The following is a 21281-nucleotide window of genomic DNA, read 5'->3' as shown; positions in this document are numbered from 1 at the left end:
GGTGTTGGAATAGAGAAATGTTGAGGTACAATTGTTGGTACAGAAACAGGCAAAGCAAAGATATAATGGTCCAGTATGTGGTGCTTTTCTGAGTTGTAAGTTCATCAACCAGGAGAGCAGCATCTTAACAGTTGTAACGTGGTTGTACCAGATGCTACCTCTGGCTGCTATAAGCACAAGAATACTCTTTTCAGCTCTTGCATTCCTCATTTGGAAAATACATGGATTCATATGGCACCTTTCAAACTTGGATATTAGCTTGGATGGTTCTTTGAGCCTGACTGCCCAGCTCAACATGTTCAGCCAATTAAAGGCTGGTAGTGCTTGTTAAAATGTTTAATACTTGTGGGAGGAAAGAAGCAGGATCTGAATACAGTACCAGCCTTGTTTTCTCTCCCTTCTGTCCTTGCACTGCAAGTGTGTGTCAGTCATCTGTTGACCACAGAGCTGTATTGATTTCTAGGCTTGCATTGGGCGTGGCCTGCTCAAGACAAACAAAGAAGAGTTTATTTTATAAATTAATCTATTAATTTTACTACAATGTCATAGTTATCCTACAGTAATGTACCCCTCTTCTAGCCAAGATCAGAAACTTTAAACCACCAGTACTCTCCACCTCCTTCACAGTGAACATTCTCAATATTCAAATCAGCCTCTTGTGTTTAATGGTTTCACTTTAAGCAGTTTGCAATGAAAATGGACCAGACTCTCATTTGTTTTTATTTGTAATTGTTATTTTTTTTTTAAATGTCTTTCTAGGGAGAACAACCTCGAAGAATGTGGTCTGGAAATGTATTTCTGTGTTGACAAGGAAATTTTAGGTGAAATACAAACCCATGAACTGAAACCTGATGGCAACAATCTGCTGGTGACTGAGGAAAACAAAGAGGAATATATCGGGTACGGTGATGAGAATGTCTTCAACTGCTAGCTATAGTTGAGCATTTCATACCTCAATTCATTTTGTCACGTTCCAAGTGACTCCAGTCGGCTATGCTACCGTTACAAAACATCTAAATGATATTTACTAATGCTACAGGTGAAGTGTAGATTGTGAGAAAAAGATACTGATTTCTTGTAATTATTGCACAGAGATTCCTTGTTGTAGTTGTCCTCCGAAGTGCAACTATTAAATCAAACTGATGATAAGCAAATCAGATTTTCCCATACAACCAATGTAAAAATTATAGTTGGGTTCTGGAAGACCTTTCTCAGAAAAATAGATTAAAAACTTTTGGTTCATAACTTCTTTGTTTCCCCCAGTGTCACATTTAGGATGTACCCCAATAATATGCTATGGACTCCGTCCAGGACGTTCACATATAAGGGTTTACCCGACAATTGCCCAGAAATGCTAACTTCCTCTGGACAAATTGTGCTGGGAATCATCTGTCAGAAGCAATTTTAATCGCTAACTAGCTAGTTTTGCCAGTTTTACCCTGATCGTTGATCTGGAAGAGCTGGAGGAAAGAAATCACTTCTAACTCCAGAGTAACTATTTAGAAAACCCAGACCCGGCCTTGCACGGGACATGCACAAAGACACGCACCCCACCCCTTCCCTCACACATGACCACCCCCAGGAGCCCAACCAATCCCAACCCGACCCCCTCCCAACCAGAAGCAACCCCCCCCCCCCCCCCCCCCCCACCACCGTTGTCTGAACCATTTAACCTTTTAATTGTCCCTTTAAACACCTCCTTAAAAGGGAGTGTTTCTTGCCTCTCCCCAGTTGCTCCATGCCGATGCAGCCGGAGGAAGCGCTTCGCTGCTCCCCTCACACCCAGCCTAAATGTAGAAGGTTGGGCGAGACTGGAATCCCAGCGTGGATAGGTCCGTCGAGAGTGGTAGTCCGACGGAGATTGCCAGTCTGAGGAAGTTGCGGGTCTATATCTTGTAAGTTGGAATACAATATGTTGCAAAATTCCTACATTTATAAACAAATAAAATAAAACACATGCTCTTCTTACTTGACCTCTGGCGAGTTTCCGCTCACATTTGCCAATCCTTCCACTCTGCCTCTCCCACTTCTCACCCCTCCCAGTTGCTGCCGGGTGTGCAGGCCACTCACTGCACATGGTGCTCCCCAACACTCCCAGTCATTGGCCAACCTTCCCAATCCCTCTTTTCTCTCCTCGCCTCTCTCACTGTGGGTGAGCCCTCAGGAGACGATCAGTGCAAGGCATGCAAAGCAGCTTCAGAGCGAGAATCAGGGAGGTAAGCCGCAAGCTGGAGAAGCCATGAGAGGGCAGGTTGGCAGGCGACCAGGAGGGTCGGCTGTGAAAGCAATGTAGGGGTGGGAGATATATCTCCAAAATGGTGGTGATGTATCTCGGTCACACCCGGCACAATGTCAAAACAAAACTCTCATTGTTAAATGCACCTGCCCCATTAAATCGAAACAACTTCAAATGCGGTGACTGGGGTGACTCATAACGAAGACAATGTATTGTAAACTTGCTGGAAATAATTTAAAAATTAAGTTAAATGGTTTGAACTGTGCAGGCTTGTTGCTGAGTGGAGACTATCACGAGGTGTTGAAGAACAGACGCAGGCGTTCTTGGAGGGATTTAATGAAGTGCTTCCTCTACACTATCTTCAGTCATTCGATGCCAAAGAATTGGAGGTATTGTAATTTGTTGGAGTGCTTTTAGTTTCATTTATGTGTTTAACTTGATGATAGTGACTAGCTCATGTTGGCTGGACAGCTGGTTTGTGCTGCAGAGTGAGGGCAACAGAACGAGTTCAATTCCTGTGCCGGCTGAGGCCATTCATGGAAAATCCCGCCTTCTCAACCTTGCCCCTTGCCTGAGGTGTGGTGATCCTCTGATTAAATCACAATCAGTCAGCTCTCCCTCTCAAAAGGAGCAAGCAGCCTATGGTCATCTGGGACTATGACAACTTACTATAATGACACAGTTACCTGTGGTTATCCACCTTTTTTCTATCCTGATTTTGAGAGGAATGTTCTGTTGAAGCATGGGTCAAGTGAAGGCCATTGACTGTAAATGAGCTATGTATAACCAGCATCCGCCATCTCTAACCTGTGCTGTCATTTTCCATCTTTGGCACTAATGGCAATCATCTGATCTGGAATATCTATTTTGCCTAACGATCTATATTGAACTCTGATCAGTTGAATTCTTTGAGAGTTGTTATTTATTTGTTTACCTGAGTTGTATTTATTTCTCAAATGGTTAGTGCATTTTAGAAGAGTGTCGTGTTATTTTTGTTGCTTTTCAGAATGTTAGTATCCTTTCCTCTTCCTTCATATTTATTTCTTTAAAAACCCATTCCCTATCTTTACACCGACATCTGAACCAGCTTCACCTGAACTTCATTTCTGGACATTTAGTCCGAATGCCAGCATTTAAACGTCTTCACCATGCGATCAGTTTTAGACATGGCCTTTCAAATCACTGCTATGTAATTTCTGGCAGTGCTAAGAAGATTCTTGGGAGAACTAGTTGTGTTTCGTATCAGTCTTTGGGGAGGGAGCCCTTTGCCCACGGTTGGAAAGTGGCTTGAAGCAGCTCTGCAGACTGCTCTAATGAGATGGTCTTTTTACAGACCATGATGTCAATTCTTTGTCAAGTGCCAGTATTATTCCACTCCTTGACTTGGGTTAAGGAAATCTTGATTTTGCTCAAATGTTTACAGGTACTTCTTTGTGGAATGCAAGAGATCGACTTGAATGATTGGCAGAGAAATGCAATCTATCGTAACTATACCCGGAACAGCAAACAAGTGATCTGGTTTTGGCAGGTATGCAAAGGGCTATGTATTCTTCACATGCTGCACTCAAGTGTTCTTGCTACAGAGATGTTGCACTAGCTCTTTAGCTGTTTGGTTATAAATTATTAAATTTGATCATTGCTACTGTGTTAACCAACATATGATAGATAGAGAAATACAGCACAGAACAGGCCCTTCGGCCCACGATGTTGTGCCGAACTTTTGTCCTAGGTTAATCATAGGATTTTGGAAGAGCAATTTTTCATGGCCAATCCACCCAACCTGCACATCTTTGGACTGTGGGAGGAAACCGGAGTACCCGGAGGAAACCCACGCACACATGGGGAGGATGTGCAGACTCCACTCAGACAGTGACCCAAGTCGAAATCGAACTTGGGACCCTGGAGCTGTGAAGCAATTGTGCTATCCACAATGCTACCGTGCTGCCCTTAAGAAGAAGTTAATCTACACTCCATTATTCTACCCTAATCCATGTACCTATCCAATAGCCGCTTGAAGGTCCCTAACGTTTCCGACTCAACTACTTCCACAGGCAGTGCATTCCATGCCCCCACTACTCTCTGGGAAAAGAACCTACCTCTGACATCCCCCCCCAATATCTGCCAACATTCACCTTAAATTTATGTCCCCTTGTAATGGTTTGTTCCACCTGAGGAAAAAGTCTCCGACTGTCTACTCTATCTATTCCCCTGATCACCTTATAAACCTCCATCAAGTCGCCCCTCATCCTTCTCCGTCCTAATGAGAAAAGGCCTAGCTCCCTCAACCTTTCATCATCAGACCTACTCTCCATTCCAGGCAACATCCTGGTAAATCTCCTTTGCACCTTTTCCAAAGCTTCCACATCCTTCCTAAAATGAGGCGACCAGAACTGCACACAGTACTCCAAATATGGCCTGACCAAGGTTTTATACAGCTGCATCATCACCTCACGGCTCTTAAATTCAATCCCTCTGCTAATGAACGCTAGCACACCATAGGCCTTCTTCACAGCTCTATCCACTTGAGTGGCAACTTTCAAAGATCCATGAACATAGACCCCAAGATCTCTCTGCTCCTCCACATTGCCATGAACCCTACCGTTAACCCTGTATTCCGCATTCATATTTGTCCTTCCAAAATGGACAACCTCACACTTGTCAGGGTTAAACTCCATCTGCCACTTCTCAGCCCAGCTCTGCATCCTATCTATGTCTCTTTGAAGCCGACAACAGCCCTCCTCACTATCCACAGCTCCACCAATCTTCGTATCGTCTGCAAATTTACTCACCCACCCTTCAACTCTCTCATCCAAGTCGTTAATGAAAATCACAAACAGCAGAGGACCCAGAACTGATCCCTGCGGTACGCCACTGATAACTGGGCTCCAGGCTGAATATTTGCCATCCACCACCACTCTCTGTCTTCTATCGATTAGCCAGTTTGTTATCCAACTGGCCAAATTTCCCACTATCCCATGCCTCCTTACTTTCTGCACAAGCCTACAATGGGGAACCTTATCAAATGCCTTACTAAAATCCATGTACACTACATCCACTGCTTTACCTTCATCCACATGCTTGGTCACCTCCTCAAAGAATTCAATAAGACTTGTAAGGCAAGACCTACCCCTTACAAATCCGTGCTGACTATCCCTAATCAAGCAATGCCTTTCCAGATGCTCAGAAATCCTATCCCTCAGTACCCTTTCCATTACTTTGCCTACCACCGAAGTAAGACTAACTGGCCTGTAATTCCCAGGGTTATCCCTATTCCCTTTTTTGAACAGGGGCACGACATTCGCCACTCTCCAATCCTCTGGTACCACCCCTGTTGACAGCGAGGACGAAAAATCATTGCCAACGGCTCTGCAATTTCATTTCTTGCTTCCCATAGAATCCTTGGATATATCCCGTCGGGCCCGGGGGACTTGTCTATCCTCAAGTTTTTCAAAACGCGCAACGCATCTTCCTTCCTGACAAGTATCTCCTCGAGCTTATCAGTCTGTTTCACACTGTCCTCTCCAACAATATGGCCCCTCTCGTTTGCTTGTTTCTCCCATGAGGTGCCTTCACTGGTTCACTCGTGCTTCAAGAAAGGGACCCTGCCAGCCTCTGTCTGGCGCATCCTACATGTGACGTTAGCCCACATTAGATGACTTAATATCACCTGGGTGACTAAGCGTAGGAAATGAATACTCCATGTTTATACAACCGGACAGAACATAGAGGCCATTCTGTTGCGTGCCTTGGAAACTTGAAAGAGCTGTTCAATTTGGTGGCACACGCCAATTTTCTTCCTCTAGCTCTACAAATTGGTCCTCTTCATGTGCATGTCCAATTGCATTTTGGATGTAATCTGATTCCACCACCCTGTCAGCTAGTGCCTTCTCTCGATCATTGTAGCTCTGTGTTCCTAGTTTCTCTTCTAATTCTTTTGCCAATTAGTTTAAATCCAGGACCCCTGGTTACCCACCTGCTTAAGAGAGGAAGTAGTTTCTCCCTATTTGCTCTATCAAATCCCTCAATTTTGAATTTATTTTATTAAATCTCCCCTTAACCTTCCCTGTTTTTGAGGAGATCAATTCCAGCTTCTCTAATCTCTCCACAACTCAAGTTCCTCTTTTCTGGTATCATATCAATAAACCTCTGAAGTACCCTCTTTAAGGCCTTAACATCTTAATAATAATTGTTTATTGTCACTAGTAGGCTTCAATGAAGTTACTGTGAAACGCCCCTAGTCGCCACATTCCGGCGCCTGTTCGGGGAGGCTGGTACGGGAATTGAACCCGCGCTGCTGGCATTGGTCTGCATTACAAGCCAGCTGTTTAGCCCACTGCTAAGCCAGCCCTTTCCTAAAATATGGTGCCAGAATTGTGCCCAATATGCCAATTGGGCCTAACCAGTGACTTGTAAAAATTTATCATGGCTTCCTTGTAATTGTATCCAATACACTTTAGGATGCCAAACATCCCATGCGCTTCCTTAACTGCTATTTCCGTTTGCCCACCGCATTCGAGAATTTGTGAATGTGCAGCCCCAGGTTACACTATTCTTACACATCCCTCAAAATAGTACCAGCTAGATTATTGTGGTTGTATAAATTTCCAATGGCCTTGTATTTTTACAGCAGCAGCAAGTGAACTGGTAAAGAAATATGTGCACTGCACAAATTCTGTCGTGTGATTATCTATCTCAACTCAATGACACTACTCCTTTAGGTTGTGAAAGAAATGGACAACGAGAAGCGAATGCGTCTGCTGCAGTTTGTCACAGGAACGTGCCGTTTACCGGTTGGTGGTTTTGCTGATCTCATGGGTAAGTAGTGTTCAAAATCGAATAGGTGTAGGTCATAATGAGGAAGCTGTTCATTCAAATTGCTTGTTTAATCTGCAGCCATTCATTGTCCATTTTAGGGCATGTTCCTAGAATCAGGTTTTAAAATGTGTAATGGGGAGATGAGAGTTCCTCCCACTAGTTTAGTGAGTGAATACACCACATTGATATGTTTGATGGTTTAGCTGACTTCAGATGGAGCACCAGCTAGGCCCTACAGTTAACTTCAATACCCAGAACAAAGAAAATTACAGCACAGGAACAGGCCCTTCAGCCCTCCAAGCCTGTGCCGACCATGCTGCCCGTCGAAACTAAAATCTTCTGCACTCCCAGGGTCCGTATCCCTCTATTCCCATCCTATTCATGTATTTGTCAAGACGCCTTTTAAACGTCATTATCATCCCACCCCCCACCACCACCCCCTCCAGCAGCGATTTCCAGGCACCCACTGTGTAAAAAGCTTGCCTCGTTCATCTCCCTTAAACCTTGCCCCCTGGTAATTGACCCCTCTACTCTGGTAAACCGTCCGACTATCCATTCTGTCTATGCCCCTCATAATTTTGTAAACCCATATCAAGTCGCTCCTCAACCTCCGACGTTCCAGTGAGAATAAACCAAGTTTATTCAACCTCTCCTCATAGCTAATGCCCTCCATACCAGGCAACAACCTGGTAAATCTCTTTGCACCCTCTCCAAAGCATCCAGATCCTTCTAGTAGTGTGGCGACCAGAATTGAACACGATACTCCAACTGTGGCCTAACTAAAGTTCTATTGGAGAGTTGGACAACCTACCAGATTTACTGCTTCTGATTGCACTTCTGAGTGATCCAAGCCCTTTCTTTTTTTTGATAACAAGACATTTTTAATGTCTTTAACTCTGAAACATTTTTTTCTTTTTTTTTAAATTTAAAGTACCCAATTAATTTTTTTTTCCAATAAAGGGACAATTTAGCGTGGCCAATCCACCTATCCAAAGATGGACTGAGGGTAAGACCCCGACCGACACGGGATCGAACCTGGGTCCCTGGTGCCGCGAGGCAGTGCTAACCACTACGCCACCATGCCGCCCTTAACTCAGAAACACGGGCTGTGCCAAATTCAAAAGTACAATTTGCTTTACTGGGGAGAATCTAACTTTAATATATATTTGGCATTGTGTCGAGGTGAAACTCAAGCCGCATTGCAGTAGGCTTTCTGTTTCAGTTGTTAACTCGAGCAATGAACTTGCAATGAAACTGAGTTAGAGGTCAGTTCAAATGGAACATGGAAGCTAAGCAAACTTGTGATATGCAAGACTGAATTCTAATTCCATTCATTAGCTGTGCTGGTGATCCACCTTCCTGAACCGCTACAGTCTGTGTGTTGAAGGTACTCCCTAAGTTCAGTTTGGTGAAAAGTTCCAGGATTTTGAGCCAGCAATGAAGGACTAGTGATTTACTTCAAAGTCAGAGTGGTGTATGACTTGGAGCTAGGTGGAAGTTTGTATGCACCCTGTTTATTTCAATGCACTTTCACGTGGTCAGGGATATGGTGACCAGGTGTCCTGGTATTAATAGGATGGTTTTTCATGAAACGGCCCAGTGAACCTACATTTTGCACAAAATAACTCCACTGTCTTTCCCTCTACATGAACCATACCATACCCAGAGTGTTTCATTTTGCACAGCATTAGTGACTCTTCGCTTCCACCTCTCCCCCTCTGCCTCACACTCCATTTACTGTCAGCAAACCCAAAAAAACTCTCCACTGCCCCCTGTGAATCAGGGTGCTGCCCAGCTGCTGGCCATTGAGTGGCTGCACAGGATGCTCGCGCGTATGCGCAGAAATCCTCCTCACCTGCACCCAGAGCTGGGATCATGCTTTTTTCCAAAATGCAGGATAAGACATTGGCAGGAACGCTTTGGACAACCTCAAGAGTACAGAGGGTAAAATGTGGGAGATTAGCTAGGTGTGCATTGGAATAATTGAGTCTACAGGTAACAAAGGTATGAATAAGGGTTTCTGCAGCAGATGAGCCAAGTCCAGGATGAAATCAGGTGATATGGAGTTGGAAATAGGTGGTGTTTGTGGTGCCACAAATAAGAGGTCAGGCGTTCATCTCAGAATCAAATGTGACGCCAAGGTTTGCAAACAGACTGACATAATCTCAGATTATTGCCAAGGAGAGGGATGGAATTGGTATCCAGGGAGTGAATTTTGGAGCAGGGTCCAAAAAGAATGGCTCCAGTCTTCCCAGTATTTAATGTCATTATTACAAGCTCCAACAATTTCTTGCTAAATATAAATTACTAGAACTCGTGACAAAAAGGTTACATAATAGCTGTGGGGGCCTCCAATCTTCATATAGACTAGCAAATTGGCAAAGATATCTGAAAGATGAATTTGCTGGGTCAAAATCCTGGATCTCCCTCCCAAACAGCACTGTTGGGAATACTTTGGCCACACGGACTGCAAGGGTTCACAAATGTGACTCACCACCACCACCTTGTGAGCAATTAGGAATGGGTAATAGCTGCTGATCTTGCCACTGACAGCCATGTCCCACGTATAATTTTTTGACGCGTTTGTGCACAAAAATACTGACTATAAAGCTAATTTCCAAGACTTACTCAGATCGTAACCACTGTGTGAACATATTTTGCTTTTAAAAATGAACTTTCTTGGAAGAGTGATCAGTGTTGAATCCCTTATTCAAAAACGAGCATTACATTTGTCAGATGTGAAAGGCAGTCAAGTGCCCTAGCAGTGGTGTAAAATGTGCGTTCACAGTGTGCTAGTTCTTAAATAGCACACATTATTCTTAAGTTGTGCCAAAGCAGACACAACCATTAAACTTTTGGCTTCATGCCCTTCCTTATTTGCATGTCTGTGTTTATTACATTGTAACTACCTCTGGATTAATTTCCACAAGCTTGTCGATCAATTTCTTTCACGGGGAAAATACAGGATGAGAAGCTTTGGCAGCTTTGCTTACGTTAGCAGTTTCAGACAAATGGAGCATGGATTTGTAACTGGTGGAAAAGTGGACCACCTACAGTTCTCCTTTTTTCATCCTTTTCCTACTAATTTTATCGTTTTCCGGTGCTGTCCTTCTCAAGGCGTTGATTTCAGTTGTCATTGGCCAGTTCCTCCGGTGCCAAATATCCTCCAGTCGGTAAGCCAAGTGTTTGTTTCTCTGAGCCGCAGCAGGATCACAACCGGCACCTTACCTGATACCATTTTAAATCGGGGTTGCTGGATAGTGATCGTAAACACTTTTTAATGTATGCTCGCACTGTATGTATACTGGAAGCAGTTGTAGCATTGAATTGCTACTCTAGCTTAAACTGGTTACCTTTGGACATATTGAGATCAAAGATTTGTCTTTTGTACAGTCTTAACCAGCTGAGACACTTGGAGGGGCAGACATTCTTCCTTCAAGTGAGGATGGTCGTTACAACCACCGTCTTGGGAGCACACTTTTTTTTAATGCTTTCTTTCTCTAAAATCTAGCATCCTGCTATCAAAGTATTCTCTACAATCTCTGCACTTAACTATTTTAATGCACTCCGAGCTGGCTACCCTAGTTTACCCTGTGCAAACTAAAGGATATTCAAAATTCTGATACCCTTGTCCTTAATTATGCTGTCCAGCTCACCCATCTCCCCTCTGTCAACTGACCTTAATTGGCTTCCAGTTAAGCAATGTCTCAATTTTAAAATTCTTATCTGGTTTTATATCCATGTATTTCCCCATGCCTTCCCATCTCCTCCAGCCTTATAGCCTCGTCAGATCTCTGCCCTTTGCCTATTCTGTTCTCTGGAGCTTTCCTAATTTTAATTGCTCCACCATTGGCAGCCTTCAACTTCCAAGACCGTAAATTCTCTCCCTAAATTTCTCTACCTCTTTGTTCCTTTAAGACACTTCTTAAAGCCTACCCCTCACTAAACCTTTGGTCATCTTGCCTAATGTATCCTTATGTGATTCTGTGTCGAGATTTTATTTTATTATGCCTGTAAAGCGTCTTGGGGCATTTTGTTATGTAAATGAAAGTTGTTCTTGACAGTCTCACTGAACTGAAAAATGCTAACTGATAATTCTGTTATGTTTTGATGTAGGGAGCAATGGTCCTCAGAAATTCTGTGTTGAAAAAGTAGGGAAGGAAAACTGGCTGCCAAGGAGCCACACCTGGTGAGTTAAGCATTTTAAGAAAATACCATATTTTTTGATGGTCCAAATACAATTTCTGTTCTTTACATTCCTCAACTCCTTAACTTTAAATACTTGTGTTCAGTGTTGGAAAATAAGTTTTTTCATATGTTTCTCAGGTTTTAAAAAATCTTTCATGAATGCGAAATATAACTCTCTCTTCACTCTGACCCATTTAAAATCATGGTCTCCGTAGGAGGCAGTAAAGGTTTCACTTCCTCCTACACCAGTAGCTTTACAACCCCTGAGTAACAGTGCCAAATCATTCCAGCCCAAAACAGCCTCACAAACTGATTAGAGACCTTGGACACAATCACTGCACCCACGGTAGCACAGTGGTTAGAACTGTTCCAGGTCCCTGGGTGCGATTCCCACTTAGATTGCTGTCTGTGCGGAGTCTGCACATTCTCTCCGTGGCTGCGTGGGTTTCCTCCGTGTGTTCCGGTTTCCTCCCACATCCCGAAAGACGTGCTGTTAAGTGAATTGAACATTCTGAATTCTCCCTCTGCATACCCGAACACACGCCAGAGTGTGGCAACTAGGGGATTTTCACAGTAACTTCATTGCAGTTAATGTAAGCCTACTTGTAACACTAATAATAAAGATTATTATTGTTTCTTACATTATTCCAGACTTTATTGCCTCCATTTCTCTTGCTGGAACTCCATTCCACGTGCTCACCACTCTGTATGCGTAGACGTTTTTGCCCCCAAGCATCTACACTCTTGTCTTACCATCACAGAAGCATTTGTCTGGATTTACTCTTTCTATACTGTTTAATATCTTGTAGAACTCTAGGTGATCACTTCACCATCTTAGCAAGGCAAGTGGAATGTTGATGCTGTTGCAAGGGGAATGGAATATAAAAGTAGAGAGGTTTTGCTGCAGGGGCTTGGTGAGACTACATCTGGAATACTGCATGCGGTTCCATTTTCCTTGTTTGAAGAGATATAATTGTGTTAGCAGTCAGAGAAGGCTCACTTGTCTCATTCCTGGGATGAGGGTCTTAAATACAAGACAGCCATTGGAATTTTAGTTTTGCGCCCTTTTCACCTCTTTTATAGAATTTTTTTTTTCATAGAATTTATAGAATTTACAGTGCAGAAGGAGGCCATTCGGCCCATCGATTTTGGCCTTCCATCTCATTTATGTCACACTTACTTTGACTATCGCTACTTGGTGCGGGTGTGTGGTTCATATATTGGATGAAGAAATATATCTATTTAGTTTTTTTCCCTGCAGTTTGCCTCCAATGGCTTTTTAGGTTGGTTTTTTTCAGTCAATCAAATATCAGGAGTATCAAGTGTCCTTCAATGATCAGGTGCTTTTAGACTATAGGAGAGCAGTTGATGGTAGATGCACAGTTCTTCATGCAGTTGCTGCGATCTATATTGTAAATCACCTGAGAAATGTCAGTCTGTGAATGCCTGGTAACTGCCAGCAGCTTAAGTAAACCATTTAGAATTTTGCTTTCTAATGGTGAACAGAGTTCATCGTGACCACAAAGAGCAACATCTGACATCAAGAGCTGTGTCTGTCACTTGCTATCCCAAAACACAATCTCACACTGCTGTGGGAGCCCACCTATAGTGAGTGAGCTTGAAAAACCTCCGTGATCTCTCGCGTGTACTCTCTTCTGTAAGTCAGACTGAATGGGACAGCAGCGAGATACTTCTCTCTCTGAGAAAAAGCTGAATACAAGTCAGGGAGTGGTGCTTATGGCAGAGAGCAGTTGGATCCAAGAATAAACTAACGTTTGGGGGAGAAAAGAAGAGGTTTCTTCTGTAGAAAACAAAGCCAGCTCTTTTGTAATAATCTGAGTTGTGATTGAGTAATGCGTAATTGAACTTAAATCTCAAGTAATACTACCGTGGTTCTGATTATTTTTTTTCAAACATCTTTCCCTCTAGTTTTAATCGTCTGGATCTGCCGCCGTACAAGAGTTTTGAGCAACTGAAGGAAAAACTGTTATTTGCAATCGAAGAAACTGAAGGTTTTGGACAAGAATAACTACTGTATAATCTTGTTAGGAAAGAGTATTGTGCTGTCGTTTAAGCGATTCTGTAAAGGAGGAATGTATTTCATTTCTTATGCTTTACTTTCCAGTAGACATCTGTTTATCCAGACATGTCAAGACTGTCTGTTGTGTTAGAAACCCTGTGGGGAATGGCTGAAAAGCTTTTGTCTTGGCTTTGTCACTCTGTATTTACAAGCTGAAGAATCTAATATAATGAGGAAATTGTACATGCTTAAATAGAATTAATGTGCTGTGATAAATAGTTTAAAACTGTAGTGTGTTCATTTGTGTTGTATGTGAAGGATACAAGCTGTACAAGCTGATCCCCCACTTACACATAGGAATACAGTTGATGATTTAGAGATGGTCAGGAGAGGGCTTCCTGGAATTAATAGCATCTTATAATTGGCGCTGAAGCAGAGCTGGAAAACCTGTTAACTAACCAGATGCATGTTCCACCGATGAACTAAGAAACAACCCAGATTGTGTATATCCTCCCCCTGTCTTTATCTCCCCTTTTCTTGCTTTCCGCTTGTATCACATTCTTTGCGTCCTCATGGCCCATTACAACAATCTCCTCTTTCCCCGCTACCCGCCTCCATTCCGTCTTTGCCAAAAGATGTATTCATATTTCATTTTGAAATTAATTTAAGTTCACGTCAATGTTTTCAATTTTAATTTAATTTAAGTAAGTGGAGTGGAATTCAGGGAGTCCTTACCATGTGACAAATTCCGAGTGAAATGTTTTTTTTTCTCCAGCACTGTTGATACTTGAAAGATAGGTGCAGGCTACTGTTTGGTGAACAGATGTCTACTCTAACATTGCACCTTTTATTAATTTTTATTTTAAACAGTCTCTTAAAAAACACATTGTACCAGTAGTGCTCATAATCCCAGATATAAAGAGCGGCATGTGGCACAGTGGATAGCACTGGGACTGCGGCGCTGAGGACCCGGGTTTGAATCCCGGCCCTAGGTCACTGTCCGTGTGGAGTTTGCACATTCTCCCCGTGTCTGCGTGGGTTTCACCCCCACAACCCAAAGGTGTGCAGGTTAGGTGGATTGGCCACGCTAAATTGCCCCTTAATTGGGAAAAAAATAATTGGGTACTTTAAATTTATTTTTAAAAATCCAGATATATTCTTCCTCCTCTGTATAAAGGGTAGCTAGTAAACAGAGGCTTTTGCCCTATATTTTTAAAGGAATGAGATGTGTAGATCAATCATGGCTCTAGTTTTATAGAGCTTGATTGGGAAATATTTTTATGGTATGTGTGCTGACACCTCTGATTCAGGAAGGGCTGCTGTATAATAATGTCATCTTTAGCTAGAGGTTGTGTTTTTCCATTTGCTATCTTTTTTGCCAGTGCAACTTTGCAAATAACTTCTGAGGATGTTTTAAAGTGACACTTCCCCATATGCGGCTCCCACATTCAGTTTGGGCAAGTTGCACTCGAGGCAATTATTCTGCAATTGAATTTCCTGTTTCTACTTCGTATCTTTAGTTTATGGATTTGAAAAATGTCAACCGTGTAGAACACTTTGCAAGTGAGATGCGCATAAGTTTCCGAAATGGGAAAGGGCAATTGTCACATTCAGAAGGAACTTTTCAGTGACTAAGCAATCCTGTATGACCAGGAGTAACTCTTGAGCATCTTTATATAATTCTCTCTTGCCCATAAATGTTCACTTTGTGTCCATTTATGAAAGAGTTTCTACTTTCTCAGAGCCTTGCTAACAATCCATGGACGATGAGTTTGAAAATGGCCCCATATAATTTGGGAGAGTCACTTGGCATTCCCCTGTCACTTTTTAGCCCCTCATCCCTGTTCCTAACTATGAACATCTAGTGTTCATCCATTAGAATCCACGTTGACACCCAAGCGAAAAGATTTAAGTGAATTTCATTTCGAGGGATTTTAAGTTTCTGTATAAGAGGACAAGTTATAACTTTTCTCAGCTGGGAAGCATGTCCCCAAAATCACCTCCAGCAGATGATTATTTTTGTATTCTGAGATTCTGTTTATAATCTAACTTTAGATCATTTCAGTTGAGACTAGCCAGGGTATGAGCAAAGGCCTCTAGGGTGATTCTGCTGTTAAGTGTGTGTATGTACATTTTGGTGAGGAGAGAATTTAGCTTGGAGAAATTTCTGCAAATGCACACTCTGTGGGCCCATGGTTGTCAGTTAGGACAGTTGACAGCTATGGGACTGTAATCCAGAATATGTTGATGGTTTGAGGAAGAAATAAGAATTGCAGGTGGCAGTGGTGTGAGGGAATGCAGCAGGCGATGATCCGTTTCGTACCCCCCAGATTATTGAAGGCTTTGGTTTGAGAAGTTAACTGCGACTCCCAGGCGGTTAGCACTGCTGCCTCACGGCGCCGAGGACTCTGGTTCGATCCCGGCCCCGGGTCACTGTCCATGTGGAGTTTGCGCATTCTCCCATTTCTGCCTGGGTCTCTCCGCCTACAACCCAGAGGTGCAGGGTAGGTGGATTGGCCACGCTAAATTGCCCCTTAATTGGAAAAAAAAGGAATTGGGTATTCTCAATTTGTATTTTAAAAAGCTACGACTCCCAATGATTTTTTATTTTTATTTGTCTACTCTCATAGTTTGGGAAGATCTGGCCTTTTCCAATTTAAAACAAAAATAAGAAAGGTACATGAATGCAGTTTACTTCAAACTATTTGTAACTTCTCTGACATGAGATTTAGGGCTGGTGGCACAGTGGGGAGCACTGCTGCCTACAGTGCTGAGGACCTGGGTTCGATCCTGGCCTTGGGTCACTGTCCGTGTGGAGTTTGCATGTTCTCCCCATGTCTGTGTGGGTTTCACCCCACAACCCAAAGATGCGCAAGTTAGGTGGATTGGCCACGCTAAATTGTCCCTTAATTGGAAAAAAAATAATTGGGTACTCTTTAAAAAAAACATTTTTTAATTAGATGTAGGGCCAGCATCTGCTTTCAATGCAGAATTTAAATTACTCCCATCAGCATCTACTCTATAGAATAGTGTATACCCTTTCTACAATTCAGTGGGATCAATGTTCTCTTCCCTCCCGCACCTTTTTAAAAGGTGTATGGAAAGTTTTAATACTGAATCATACAAACCGGAAGTTGCTGACTGCAATAATTGGTTTCTCCTGATTTTCTTAATCTCAGTGAGGGGTAATGGTTATATTTAGCAATTATCCAAGTGCTCTCAGGTAGGAAGGGGCAATTCACCCAGGATCCTGCTCTTGATCAGTATTCTGTGAATCATGCTGGAAGGTGTGTGTGTTGAGATCTATTGAGGACCAGAGTCCCATTTTCAAGCACTCCATGCTTTAATTGTCCCTGAACTTGCACTGTCTAAGCTGATGGTGAAATGCAACTGCTTATGTGAAGACTGGCGCAAGTGGAGCTACTCCAGCAAAGTGGTTACTTTCAGGACAGGGTGAGAGGACATTGGAATGAGGACAGTGAAGAAACTTAGTTGTCTTATTTTAACAAAACCTGTTCTTAAGCCAGAATATATTTGTAATATATTTTCTCATTTTATCAATAGTTATAAATTATGTATATAGGGTATCAAGGCCAGACCTTTTTTTGTTAAAACCTGCCAATTGTAAGTTTTAACATCAGTTTGCATTTGTAAGTAATCACTGAGTTTCCAGTTTTAAGCTTAGTTGGTCTGTTGATTAGTGCATGTTCCTGTCTGAACTGCAAGAATTGGAAAGTCCCAATTAGTTAATCCATGTGGAGTTAAGTGGTTGGCCTCTGACCCTGTGCTGAGGAGGGAAACTTCAATACGGATTCCGGATTGTTAATCCATTAAAATCCTGTACTTGATAATGCACATGTGGCCTTCAGAAGGTAACAAGATCTGAATCGCCTCCACCTGCAGATATTTACAGTTTTCATTTGTATATAAAGATAACCACTTTGTCAAGAGGCCTGTGCAACTATACCCCAGTGTGAGTTAGCACCTTGGGTTACCATTTTTATTTTTAAACTTATACAAATTGTGTGGGGCCCGCTTAAACAAACTAAAAAATTAAAGGCCTCTCACTTCTGTGGCTAGACTGAATAGGGCGACTGTCTTGCAATAGGTGTCCCCAAGTCTTGGCTCTTGCGAACCTGCATCTCTAAGTTATCTTGATTCGGGTTTGTCTCACCCTTGGGGAACTCTTGTGTCAAGCAAAGAGGACCGTCCCTCATTAATTTTTTCAACACGGTTTGTAGACTGTTGAGCATAGATTTCAGTACATGACTGTCACCTATCTGACTGACCAGAAAGAAACCGGCGTCTAGTGACAGTGTTAAATATTCTGTTTTGCACTCCACCTTTGGTGTACCTGTTTTTGAGATGCTGGCCAACTTGATTCAATGTGAGCCCTGTAGAGAGAATATTGCGAAGGTTAGAAGGTGGAATGCTTTGGATTAACTAAAAAATGTTACAGCCTTTGAAAGACCAGTTTTGTTACCATTTAGTCCTAACTAATGTTTAATCTCTATAATTCTGTGTAATACGCATCACAAAGGCTAGGGTACTGATAACACAACTGAACATTCAGTTTAATACTAAAAACCAATATCCCATTAAATGTGAATAAACAATCACAGGAATGCAAGGGCTGTATGACGCAACACTTGCCACCTTATCTTTTATCTATGCCTTGCCGCCTGCTTGTTACAAAAACATTTTCCTCCACTTAACAGTAGACAGTCTTGGCTGCAGGTTTCTCTGAAACCCTCTGAGCAATAAGATGGCACAAAGGGCTTTGTTCCAGCCCATGTTTGTCACCCTCCCTCACCATTCTTTTTCTTTGGGAAAAAATGATGCATCATCCATGCTTTTCTATGATGCTTTCTTTCTAATGTTCAGCCACAAACTGAATGTGAACTATCAGCAATGTAATTGAGAGTAGGTACAATCAAATAGCTCACACCCCAGGGACTTGCACCCCTAGCTTTCATTCAGATTTTAAGAGATTTAACACTCTGCTTTCTGTGATCATAGCTAGGTGTTTTCTCTTTTAGCCTAACCAGGAAACTACAAAAAAAAAGCCTTAATTTCCATATGATAGTTTGTTGATGTGTGTTAACCCTGTTGGACTCGACAACCAATTTGCTTCAAAACTTTGATGCTTGTCTGCATACTTCTGAATTGCGGAAAAGGGTGAGCTCATGTTGCTTTTGAAATGCTGATCATGAATTAGGCTATGTATTGGTTTAAACTTAATGCCAGATTAGTGAGAGGCAGTACTTTAATTGATCTATATTGTCACTGGGGATTCAGATCCATTTGCATCATTTTAATTCTTCTAATCAGACTCCACAAATGTTTTATGAATGGAGCTAAGACTGATATAATACAGGAAGCTAATTGCTTTTCTCCTGTAAAATCGCTTCCCTACAATATTACCACTCCTTGTTGATTAATCTGTATCTGACTCATTCAGAACATGGGAGGTATAAGTGGAGCCGTTCTTCAGTTTTGTTACAGTGGGGGATGCAGGTTTCTCTCAACTTTATGGACTTGCATAGTAAAACACGGCAAACATTTTGAGCGTTGATCAGAACTAATTAAATTGTAGTCAGTTTTCAACTAGCACACCTGAAGCATAATATTTTTTTCCCATTTTTTAACTAGTTGGTCTACATGGGCATATGATATTGTATTTAAGGTGTCTGTTCATGCTTTTGACCATCTCACTAACAGGGTAATGACTTATCAATGCATATGATTGCAGTTTTTTCCCCATAAAACTGACTGGCAGTCTAAAGAGAAGCGATGATACAGCTCTTAATGACTCAGTTGGTAAAGGCTGCACGTAACTAAATTATTAGACACCAGACTGTTGTCTGTTTGACCCCTGGTTATATACTGAGTTTGTTGATGTTAACTGGGTGGTAATAGGTGTTGCTATAATTGACCTCCATATCCTGGCCAAGGGAAAAGGAAAATTGCCCCAAGATGCTAAAACTTGAATGTGTACCCAATGAGCCCTGCTGAAAGCGCATTTGTGTAGAAATCGATGGGGACTGGGTCCCTAAGAATGCCCTGTTGGGTGGTGTGTTGGAACTGCACCTTGCTGGGCCTCAAAATCCTCATGAGGAGGAAGGGTGAAACCACAGCAATGTATTGGATCTGGAGTTTACAGTAAGTGTTTGTGTCAATTCACGAGGGGAGAGATGAAGGGAAACTACTGAATGTCTACTACTTTGTTCAGGAAATAACTGGAATCTGAAGCCATGGGAGCTGCACTTTGTTATGAATTAACTTATCCACTGTGATATTAAGAGGAAACCAGATTTCATCCTATCTGCGCGATAGTTTGATATCTGACGATTTGAAGTGATTTGTGGGCAGCAGAAAGATGAAACCGAGCTAATTATCCAATGGTAATGACTTGCATTTTTTAAAAAATATTAATTTATCACTTTTGAAACTCAGTAATTTTTCATTTTACAGAGTGTGTGTGAATAGAATAATGTAGTTTCCTCAGCTCCCTCAGTATAATTACCGCTGTACTAAAAAACAGAAATGTTAGGCTAGAGCCTCATCCAAAAGAATTTGGAAATCTGTTTCTCTCTAGCACACAACTTTGCACCAATTTGTGTAGTCCTTGTTTCAGCCAGCAATCCAAAAGAATTTGGAAATCTGTTTCTCTCTCGCACACAACTTTGCACCAATTTGTGTAGTCCTTGTTTCAGCCAGCAAGCATTAATGAAAGATTCTGATCCTGTCTTGATACAGTGCATTTACATATGCGCGAGTTGCTGGCACTGTTTTCTTTCTTCCTCCATCTCTTTTGGTAAAATACAACATCTGTCAGAGGTATCAGTGAATGCACTAATGTTTACTGATATTAACCCATGGTATGTTGTGACCAAACATTTTGTATCAATACAAAATAACAGGATAAATTAGACTACTGTTTTTTTTTATAAAAATAAAACTATTCCTTATTCCAGTCTTGAATTCTTTGTGGTTTGGAAGACATGCACAGCTTCCTCCAAGCCCCGACTCTTTGGGTCCCGTCCCCCCCTTTGAAGCAGGCAAATAATCTTGTTTGTCTTTGCCAATCATCCCTCGCAATTACTTACCCACTGCTCTGCATCTTCAGAGAGACAGCTTAAAGTTAGGCGGCATATCAGCCGAAATCAAACCAAGACCATACAAATCAGCAACCCAGCCCCCTTGGTTTGAGTGCTATTCTGCTAGTCTCTAGGCATATTGTTGAAATCTTCCTTTTGTGTCCACCCTTGTTACAGGGAAATAAATTCCATTGCAAAATTATACCTTCGTAGTCTGTTGTAATGTCGCATTAAGTATCCAGAAATCCATTGGATAATAGCTGTGTAGCATTTTCACTCGAGCCCTGCAAGCATATAACCCAATGTTATATAAAAAGCACTGATATTAATTTGAATTAAAATAAAATGTGTTTGGTATTTCAAGTAAGTAACATTAGAAATATTTCCAAGTAAATTCCTTAGGAAGTTTGATGAATGTCATTTCTGAAGCTGCAACATAATTTAAAGAAATCCAGGTAATTTCTCCTCAGAACTTTGGGCTTTCTATATCGTGTCTAATTTCCACTGTATGATATCTAAGGATTGTAAATCATGTTAATATTTCCGTGTTTAATCCTTTTGTAAAGCTGAATTTGATTGTTCCAGAAATGGGTTGAGGCTACTAAGGTAATTCTGGCCTCTTGGCACAAGCTTCTTATCCTGTTTATCTATGTAAAAATAGTTAACATTGTAAAAAAAATAAAAAGCTTCTCTTTAAAACAAATAACATGCTGTGAGAGTTTTGGGGTCTGGTTAATCTTTCTCTGGTTCTATGAGGGCCAATGTTTTGGCCCCATTCTAGTGAGGTGCAAATTTTCATTCCAGTTCCATAAAACCTGATTGAATTGACCTATACTATTTTGCCCCAGTTTTAAAGTTAGAATCATAGATTCCCTCCAGTGCAGAAGGAGGCCATTCGGCCCATCGAGTCTGCATTAACCCT

General features: G+C 41.8%; 1 protein-coding gene across 4 annotated transcripts in view; it reads left to right on the top strand.

The window, feature by feature from the left end:
- LOC119969690 (E3 ubiquitin-protein ligase Itchy-like) overlaps positions 1 to 21062 on the top strand; it is a 108305-nt gene extending 87243 nt beyond the window's left edge. For all 4 annotated transcript variants that reach the window (XM_038803676.1, XM_038803679.1, XM_038803678.1 and 1 more), the window contains 6 exons: positions 760 to 900; positions 2505 to 2625; positions 3660 to 3764; positions 6955 to 7051; positions 11168 to 11240; positions 13169 to 21062. In XM_038803676.1, coding sequence (XP_038659604.1) covers positions 760 to 900; positions 2505 to 2625; positions 3660 to 3764; positions 6955 to 7051; positions 11168 to 11240; positions 13169 to 13268 — 637 coding nt within the window. In that variant the 3' untranslated portion in view covers positions 13269 to 21062. The remainder of the gene's footprint in view (positions 1 to 759; positions 901 to 2504; positions 2626 to 3659; positions 3765 to 6954; positions 7052 to 11167; positions 11241 to 13168) is intronic.
- Positions 21063 to 21281: the final 219 nt, after the last annotated feature.

Source organism: Scyliorhinus canicula, chromosome 7 (genome assembly GCF_902713615.1).
Source record: "Scyliorhinus canicula chromosome 7, sScyCan1.1, whole genome shotgun sequence".
Classification (NCBI taxonomy): Eukaryota; Metazoa; Chordata; class Chondrichthyes; order Carcharhiniformes; family Scyliorhinidae; genus Scyliorhinus; species Scyliorhinus canicula.
This window is presented reverse-complemented; position numbering and strand designations above follow the sequence as displayed.